General features: G+C 39.9%; 1 protein-coding gene across 1 annotated transcript; it reads right to left on the bottom strand.

Moving 5' to 3' along the window:
* Nucleotides 1-1,749: 1,749 nt before the first annotated feature.
* cwc25 (CWC25 spliceosome associated protein homolog) lies at nt 1,750-9,719 on the bottom strand. Its single transcript, XM_080855479.1, has 9 exons — nt 9,595-9,719; nt 8,893-9,065; nt 8,524-8,760; nt 8,112-8,181; nt 5,945-6,096; nt 5,454-5,526; nt 4,958-5,166; nt 2,647-2,811; nt 1,750-2,349 (listed from the first exon to the last, which is right to left on the bottom strand). The coding sequence occupies exons 1-9, from the start codon at nt 9,610-9,612 to the stop codon at nt 2,235-2,237; spliced, it is 1,212 nt and encodes a 403-aa protein (XP_080711605.1). The 5' UTR covers nt 9,613-9,719; the 3' UTR covers nt 1,750-2,234.
* Nucleotides 9,720-10,070: the final 351 nt, after the last annotated feature.

Raw genomic sequence — 10,070 nt, forward strand, 5'->3', positions numbered from 1 at the left:
AAAGAAACATGTACAAATCTGTAATTATTTTATTAAAATATAGGCCTACAAAAAACGAAACAAATTGTTGTGCTAGTGAATCTGAAAAGGTCCTTCCCTAAAACACAATACAAGGGCAGAAAGCATAGCTTACACAGCAGTAGTCTACACAGGCCCATTATTTTCAACACGTGGACCACAGAGGCCTAATGAAGCCTCAGAGTTTCAGCAAATTGTAGGTACACTGATGTTCCCACCAGACATGAACATATAACATAGAGGCCTGCTTCCCCTTTCTTTCCCATCCGAATAAACACTTATCTGAGGCTTTAGAGGTTTTGGTTCATGCTTTATAAATACTTTCACATTAGGAAACTTCGGTGAGAAAATTTAAATGCAATGGTAAATGTATTGTACTCATGAGATGGCTTCAGGCAATTGTACGACTGGCACAAACGAGATTAAATCCATTGAAAGAGCTTGAGTGAGGTGTCTGAAACCACTGGATAGCATAAAAACACATACCATGTTGGGTATTTGAATGTATTTCACATGTCATTATAATTGTTTTATCCAATTTTATTACAGCCTGAAAAGCCTAACATTGTGTTTTAGTCTTCACTAGTCTAAAGGGTCAAGCGAGGTAGATTATTATATCAATGAAGACCAAAGGCTACCATCAAATGAGTCATCCTTTTACTATGCCCACGATATTTACTTTAAAGGGTGTGTCCTAACAGGCGAAGTCATTTGTCAGGGGCAACTTGTCATAACAATCATTTGTGCTACAGGGGCTCAGTGGGATGAAGGTCACGTTCCACCACGGTCAGTCGAAATGAGCATTTTAAGTTCTTCGACAAAAATACATAAAAGGAATTTCCTGTTTGTTGAAATACATATAAGGAATGGCCGGTTTGCTAAATTGTTACTTTGAGGTAAAGCCCACCTACGTTCTCCCCGTCACCCCCTCCACACACACACACACACACACTCACATAACAACTGTTGAGAGATGCGTTATCCTGACATCAATTCAGCTCAGCAATTTAAAAATAACCAGCGACTTCAACGAGTAAGGACCCACACCATTACCACCAGTTTACCAAGCCGTAGCCTATACAAAGACGTTTCAACTGAAGGCAACTACTTACTCTTGCTGCAGTGATGCATACCATCCAGGGTCGTATCGAAGTAGATGTAAGAAAACATTTTGACGAAACTAGGGTATTCATTTTCTGGGTAGAGCAGCAATATGGTCAAGTTAATCTTCAACGGTCGTGCTACTATCAATTGATGCACTTCCTTGGACTTCCAGCTGCTGATTGACTACTAACTCAGTTAACATACTATAACGCGTGCTTCCTGTATTCGAGCCCTTAGAAGAGAGCAAAGACGGAAAATGCAAACCGAAGTAGCTCAGTAGCCAATGAAAACCATGAATAGTGCCGAACGAAACAAACACATTGTTCTACAAAAAGTATATAAATATTTCAATTATAGTAAGGACAAAATATTAAGATTGTTTTATTAACCGAATTTCTCAGTAACAATGGGTTGTCAGGTAGACTGTTGGAATGAGTATTAAGTCTCTGTGCGTGCGAATCTCTGCGCCTTTAGTCAATGTAGATTTTTACTTTATTCTGCTGAGGATCGGTATCTAGACCTGCAATGTCGCATACCTCGATAATTCACGTTTAATTTGAGGTATAATTACAATAGACACTATGCTTTTTAAGATGTTGTGCGCAAAAGAAATTTCAAGAAAGGGCATTGGCTTTGTTTGGATTTCTTTATCTGTCAAAATAATGAAAGGTAAAAACCTGATGGGAGAAACTGCATTGCAATTAAACAAAGAGGCTGATAGCCAGCTGAAATATTCAATATATCCACCAATTTGAGTATATATAGGCATTACTTTAGACAGTAGAACTATATATGGAAACCACAAGGATCAGAGAAAATCTGTACAAATGACGCATTTAAAATATACAGAAAAGAAAACTCATAATGTGCTGATCTATTTGATAAGAACCTTTACAAAACACGAAGAAATAGGAGAAAGGTAGCCACAGCAGTATTCTTTTGTTTGTTCCCAAAATGTTCCAATGCACTCAACCAACTGATGCCTTGTGAAGTCTGGGAGTTTGAAATAATTTCCAGTAGACCCTGACGCTCTGTCTATACTCCTACTTCCCCCATTTCTTATCTATATATTGCTCTATCCCTCCATCTCTCTCCCGCTTCTCAGCTCCTATTTATCTCCTCATGAAGTTCTTCTCCAGGGATGCAGAAGTCCTCTGGAGGGAGTGGATGTTCCTCTTGACCCGGTCCTCCACAGAAGAGGTGGCAGCACTCTCCAGCTTCATCTCACTAAACACATTCACATAAAGAGGAGGGAGAGAGGGAGAGGTGGTTAGGGCTTTAAATGTATGTTGAATGATTCCTCTAAAAAGGTTTTAGTTTCTATTCAGCATTGGAATTTAAGGCCTTCTTCAAGAAACTATTGATTGTGAAAAAATATTGAGCTGGCTCGATTTTATTTGTTATTTGATTTTCATTGGACGTTACATCTTACATGTACTTGTATTACAACTTGACTTAACAAATGGGACACGGTGAGCTTAGAGTTAATACGGCACGAGAACAACACTGGTTGGAAACACTCACTGGATAAAGCTGGCATGGCGGTCCGGTTTCTTGTTGTCCCGCGCCTTCTCCTGCTCCTCCTGTTGTCTGTAGCGGCGCACGTTGCTCTCCCGCTCCTCGTCCCTCTGCTGGGCAAACTCCATCATCTGCCGTCTCTTCTTCTCCAGATCCTCTGCAGAGGAATGTCTGGGCAAGGACAAACAAATAAGACAAACAGTTAAACAAAACAACAAAAAAACAAACAAACATGCCAATATTGGTCATTTACTGTTCCTTCCCTCAGACTCTGTATCAACTACATGATCATATTCTCAAACCTCATTAATGAAGCTGATCATTTTTCATGGTGGTTTTTCAAATGTGCATAACTTAGTGAGGTATTTGGTCAATGTAGCAGCACATTTGTATACTAAGATGTGTGTGGTGTCAAAAAAAAATCACATTATAACACCTGAGGGTAGGTAAACTATGTAAAAGGTTAGGTAAACTTAAAAAAATGACAACATGAAAAGAATCCCTAAGGGAAACACCTATTAACTTCCGCTCGGAAGAACTAATGACTGTCGAGGCAGTCATTTTAAAAAGTCTCTTTACAGTTATAGGGGGTACACAGACACAAGTCTAAAAAAAAAAAAAAACATTTGTCAAAAAACATTATATATCAAATCATTTAATAAGAAATGTACTGTTATAAAGCGTTAAATGAGTGCCGGAGACCGTAAGCCCCTGTCAAAGACCACTTAAATGTGACCAAATATAATATATTGCCATTCGTTATCACTGAGAGAGAAGCCACTCCTCCCTGTGGGCGCCGGCCAAGTGGAAGGCTATGGAAGCCAAAAAAAGGGCCAGGAACATTTGAGCAAGGACAGCTTCTCATTGGCGGATGACAGTTCGAGCCATGGGCGCACCTCACTTGCGCCCCCAGCCAATGAAAGGGTTTCTTATATATCATGCTGACAGGACTGTCCAATCAGAGACCTTTTGTGATTCCCTCACATCAGATTTAATGATCACATCTCTACGGAATATTCATAGCCATCAGAAACTTTTAATCTGAGAGTATGGCGACTGAAAACTCAGTTGTATCTATTCGTGGAAAACCTTTCAATCTTTGATCAGATGTCGATAAGAAGAAACTAAAACACAGGGAACGTTCGGATTAAAACATTTAACAGACACTGTTGCTGATCGCGGGAGGACCTTTACTTCTCCAGCCTGAATGCTAACAGGAGCTGATAGGATAGCGGGCTGTTCAGTGAGTAATGCGTTTTCAACTTACAGTTTTTTGATAGTTGTTATTGGATAGTGTTGAGCACTGTGTGTTCTTGAAATAAAGCTTTGTTTTTTTTTAAATATTGTACGAAAGACTCCGTTAGTAATGGCGTGACGTGTGTAGCTCCCGCAGTTAAGATTAACAGTTATATATCGATACATTTCATTCCTAGCCAATTCAGTGGCAGTAATAGTTAAGTTGTTAAACATACTGAGTGCCTAGTTTTCCAATCATCATTGTTTCAATTCGTATGCGAGGCATTGTGTGCGTACCTGATAAAAGTAAGTGTGTTTCATGAAGTTAGTAGTGGGATTTACATTGCTATTAGCAGCGATTTGCGATTAGCATAATAAATAGCATAATAGTAGCCAATAGCATGTTCTCTTATAGGTGATCTTATATTGACTTATGTAATAAGGATGAGTTCATACAGCTCATACTGTAAATACAATACGAATGAGACCTATGTTGCTTAGTGTAATGTCCACTATGATATGTGTCTTAATAATATTGGTTAGGTGTAATTGTTATAGTGTAACAATCATTCATATTGATGTAATCCAGTGCAGTGCGGATTGGTCCCTATTCCCATTGCAGACCACATCCATATGTACCATCTCATGCAGTGCCATGTAGTGAAGGCAGAAATATGCAGTCCTTTAACCTCAGTAACAAATGTTTTACTCAAAACCTGTTTTCTTCTCATTGTGGAGTGCTATTTAAACCGCGCCGCCGAACTGAGCCCCCCCTCAAAAAAATGTCACCAGCCGCCACTGTCTGTAGGGTTTGCTTTGATGCAGATGCGTATCCCATAGTTACATTTGATAGCCATGTTTCGGATGCCAGTTACAGTGATCTACCAAAAACTAGCATAGATTTGGACCTAAAAAGATTGTAAAATAGGGCTCAGGTTATAAGTACCATAGTTCTCTTTTAAGACAAGGAGGTGGCCTTTTCATTTTCATCCAAATATAGTTAATTATTACTTAAATCTAAATACTTCAAATTCCCTGTGAAGGTCCTTATAGAACAGGCCATGTGTGGTGGAGCTCATACTTGGTGTGGTTGCCTGGGTGCTTGGGTCGTTGGTAGCGTGGTTTGGGTGGGCTGGGAGCCCTCCGGGGTGGGCCTCGGTGGTCGGCATCGTGGGTCGAATGGTTGTCCCGGTGGGAATGGTGTGAGGGGGGGGAACGGCTCCGATCTCGCTGATGATTACCAGAGCGGTCAGTGGCCGCTGAGGAGTGATGGGAACGGCCGTTTGGTATCTAGAGGAACAGACAGGAGAGGTGAAAAGAAGTAGGAAGTTGTGCTGATAAAACCATATACAGAAAGATAGAGGCTCATTATGGTAGATCTAGAACATTCTCTTCAGTCATGTTTAAGTGAGCTGGAAATGTGTGTCGCGTCTTCTGCTTTTAGTCTGTTAAGCTCTACAAAGAGAAGTACAGAAACAACAAGTGTTTCAATTCCACAATATAAATCACAAAGAGAAGCTTTGCTGGTTACAATCCGGTTAAAACAGTGTCGAGAGATAACAAGGGATAATACGGACCAGCAGCCCATAGCCTGGCTTGTGATGGTGGTGAGATGTAGGTGGGGATGGAGAGTTGTCTTTGGCATGGGACCTAAGTAGGAAGAGCGAGAGAAAGAAAAACATCAACAACAACAACAACAACAACAACAAAACAAAAGAGAAAATGTATAAAAAGTATGACCGTATCCAAATCCACTGATAAAGTGCACTGAGGGTTTAAAATAATTATCTCACTTTGGGTGAAAAAAAGGGGTTGGAGGTTAACAGTCCTTAATCATTCTATCATTCGATATCCATCATAAACCCCCCTGAAATAGACTGTAACCCATATTCACTTAGGCTATATCCACAAAGCGGTCTGTCTTGGAATGCACATGCAGATCAGATATTTTAGGGGCATGTCTTGCACATTCCTCTGATATACTGGAGCAATTTCTTAATGAGTTGTGTCCCATTCATTTAAACACACAATCTGAGGGAAAAATTATGTGGGAGGTTCGCATGCTTACCGTGGCTTACGGTAATCATCTTCAGAGCCGGAACTAGAGTCCCTCCTCTTATGTTTCTTCTCTTTCCGCCTCTCTCTCTTCTCCTCCTTCCTGTCCTTTTTGTCCTTCTTCCTCTTCTTCTTTTTGTCTTTCACGTCCAGATTTTGACGAAGCTGAGGGGAAAAAAAGAGCCACCAGTTTGATCAGAGCTTCAGCCAAGATTTCAAGATTTGGAAGCCTGAACTCATGCTGATATATATTTGGTAAATATTGAATTTATTGGTTAATATATACATATACATATATATATATATATATATATATATACAGTGGTGGCCAAAATTATTAGAACACCTGACAGATCTGAGAATAATTACCTTTTTTTTGCCTCCAAAACATGATTTAATTTCATAATGTTCATGAAACATGCAGATGGCTGTTCTGAGCACAAAAACATATCAGATGAAGTGAGTCCTACTGTTTTTAACCACTTTTAACTTTAATAAGTGGTACGTCCACCTTTTGCAGCAATTACAGCAGCACATCTCTCTGGCATAGAGTCAATATATTTCTTGAGAACTTCAACACAAATGTTATCCCATGCCTTCTGCAACTCAAGCCAAAGGCTTTCCTTGGAATTTACAATAGATCTGTCGAGTTTATTTTCCAACTTGCTCCGAATTTGCTTGATGGGTTTGAAGTCCCGACTTTGATAGGGCCGGTCCATCATTATCAATGTTCCAGCAGATTCCTTGTCGCCAGTAGATCCGGCAATAGTTAAAATAATGTTTAGGGTCATTGTCCTCTTGGAAAATAAATCCAGGCTCAATAAGATGTCTCCAAGAAGGAACTCTGTGCCTCACCAGAATGTTGTGGTATACTTTTGTATCCATGATGCCATCAATTTAGCCAAAGTCACCTGTTCCTGAGGCTTAAATTGCACCCCACACTATAATACTACCCCCTCCTTGTTTAACTGTTGGCAAGAGACACTAATTTTTATATCTCTCCCCCTCACTTCGTGGAACATACATGCTTTGCTTGTTGCCAAACTATTAAAACCTGGACTCATCAGTACACAACACTTAAACCAATCTTTCTTTGTCCATTTCTTGTGTTCTTTTGCAAATTTCAGGCGTTACACTCAATTGTTCTCTTTCAGTAATGTTTCTTTGCTGCTATTCTGCCAAAAAGTCCTTCTTCTCCCAGTTTCCGAAGGACAGTTCTTGAAGACACTGTTGCACCATTAGTCATTGTGATGTTAATCTCGTCACACAGTTCTTGTAAAGTCTTTCTTCGGTCCTGAAGACTGAGAATTTTGAGATGCTCCACTTGTGTGTCTGAGAGTTTCTTTTTGAAACCTCTCCCCTTTCGGTTCTGGTGCCATGGTGGTCTAAAGTGTACTTTACAGTGCTTGGACTGCATCTCAAGTCCTTGGCTATGCGGCAGTAACTCCAGCCAGCATAAAAAAAAGCCTTTATTCGAACCCGTTGCTCATTTGTTAGCTCCTTCTTCACCTTAGCCATGTTCAAAGAGCATCATGTGCTTCAAGACTGCTTCTAGAGGCTTTGGATCTATACCATTTGGTGGTGTGGCCTCAGTGACAAAACCCTGATGTTACCAATCACTTAATGAGCAGGATAGGCCTTGTACATTCAAAAAAATCGCCGAGCTGTGTCCTAAGACTCTTGCATCACCATCCATTTAACCACAATAACACCTGACAATGATTACACAAGTAATTTGGCTTCTTCTGTGCAGGAACATGATTGTGTGAAATTGACAGTGAAATAGGCCTAGCTTGTTTTTGTACGGAAAATGACCTAAATCTCATTATGATGGCTCTATTCTATGGTTTATAGAGCATAATGATGACTTTGTAGATATTTCATTAGTTTTTAGGGTATTTTAATGGCCAATTCAACAAAAACAACTGAAAACTCTTAAATATGTCTAGTGTTCTAATAATTTTGGCCACCACTGTATATATATTCAGTTTGTGACAGAAGCTTTGCAGTACTACACCATAACTGTTGCACGTCACAGACCAACACTAGAGCTCACATTTGGGTTATGAATAATTATACCACACACACACACACACACACACACACACACACACACTTGAGAACAAAAGCACACAAAATAAATGATCACCATACAAAAACCCATGCTTTGCTCGACCTACCATTTCTTTGATTTTCTTCATTTTCACTGGATTTGAGAGAACTGATCGCTTCTTCTCCTCCTCTCGCTTGCTGAAAGACATGATAGTGCATCATCATCAGTATCTCATCTTGGAAGTGAAAAAAGCAAGTCATCTACAATCACTTAAAAATATGGAGGTGGACAACAACAACGTCACTCACTACCACTGCAGCTAACCATTAGACAGTTTGGTACAGGCTACGACATGATGCATAGTTAATTTTCTCTGATGATCTTGACAGAACGTATTATTCTCAAGGCCACATCTTCACATCCCAGTTCCAGAAACAAAACAAGTGGCCTGATCACAGTATGAATTCAACTGAACTTTTGCAAGGCCAGAAACACTGTAATAAAGCTCCAGAGGACTTTAAATGTAGAATTCTACTAACCGAATTTCAAACAGGGGATCCTCCCTGATCTTCGCAGCCATGTCCAGGTTGGATGCTGGGGTGTTGGGGTTAAAAATGGACCCCGGTAGCAGGCCAGTCTGGGCACAGGGGCCAGTCTCTGGCTCCTCGTACTGCTCAAGGATCTGCTTATCAACAGGGCGGCCGAGCAGGTACTCGTCACGTGAGATCTGACCCCCTGGTCCCTGGTACATCCAGTCCAAACGGTCATCTTTTTTCCTAGTACAGAGAAATGCAGTGTTAAGCAGGGTGATGCTCTGTGATTGATAAAAGCATCAACAAATAAATACAATAATAGAATAGAAAAAAAGAACAACCATCATGGAGATATTGAGATTTATGACTACTTACTTGACAGCACCAGCTTGTTGAGCGAATTTTGTAAGCTCTTCACGAGCTCGTTCATCTTTTAGCTCCTTCTGGAGTTCTTCGATCTTCTTCCGTTCTTGCTCAAACTTCTGTTCAGCTTTCCAAACACGCTCGATGTTTTTTAATGTTTGCGGATGCCAACTCTTCTTCAAATTCTAAGAGGGGCATTAGTTGTACGGCGTCAGAAAAGTAGTACAGAAATTCATCAATGTACTTGAGAGAATACGCTATGCTCAATATGTACATGTCAACAAACACCGACCCTTTCCTCTAGTGCTTTACATTTTACACCATTGCTGCGTTTTCTTTTTGACTACAGATAAGTTTGAGGTTTAATACGTTACACGTTATGTGTGTTATTTGGAAACCATCTATAGTAGATATTCAGCAGCATAGATTTCCTCGATGCCATCATGTCAACTTAAAAATAGAGGCAGCTAACTAGCTAATCTGATTAGCCACTTTGCTACGTTATTAGCCATCTATCATACATCTATAACAGTTGCCGCACTAACTTGTTCTTTCGATTTCAATTAGGTTAACCATTTAATAACGACATTCAGTTTAAAGTTATACTGTACCTTTATTCGGGTGGTAGCTATAACGTTGGGATTACGTTGCTAACAGTAAGCAGGCTACAACAAACATACCACATAAAATAAATAATACGCTGACGTTACTTACAAGATCCCCGCCTCCCATGTTGCCGACAGGTGATTCTTAAACCCAAATTTAAAAATTGTTCGTTATAAACACGCCACTAAAAAAGCTAACACTTGAAGCCAAAAACAGATTTGTTTATCAACTAACGATAACTAACAGCCTATGCCATATTGTGGCCATTTGGTCCGGATACTAACTATGTCTGCATCCGGGTTAAAAATAGGTCACTACGATAGACATATATGTCTATGGTCACTGAGTCACTACACTGTCAAAGAGTTGGACGGGATGGAGGGATGACGTCTCTAGTAAGTTGTATAGGTCTAATACCCATAAATGATAGACTTGTATGTGTCGCTAACACTGTTATTAAAAGATAATTAATGATTTCCTCTTTGTTCTGTGAGTATTTTTTCTATTTTTTCCCCCTGTGTTGTCATTGTTGTTTCTCTGTGTATGTTTTAATGTACTGCTGTACCAACATAATGTATGCTGTT

The sequence above is a fragment of the Sprattus sprattus genome, assembly GCF_963457725.1.
Source record: "Sprattus sprattus genome assembly, chromosome: 1".
NCBI lineage: Eukaryota > Metazoa > Chordata > Actinopteri > Clupeiformes > Clupeidae > Sprattus > Sprattus sprattus.

What these genes read in the sequence shown, in the direction of transcription:
- cwc25 (XM_080855479.1), bottom strand. An exon ending in CAACAAGCTGGTGCTGTCAA is followed by an intron (nt 8,761 to 8,892) that starts GTAAGTAGTCAT and finishes TCTCTGTACTAG; the next exon opens with GAAAAAAGATGACCGTTTGG. An exon ending in GATGATTACCGTAAGCCACG is followed by an intron (nt 5,527 to 5,944) that starts GTAAGCATGCGA and finishes CTTCCTACTTAG; the next exon opens with GTCCCATGCCAAAGACAACT.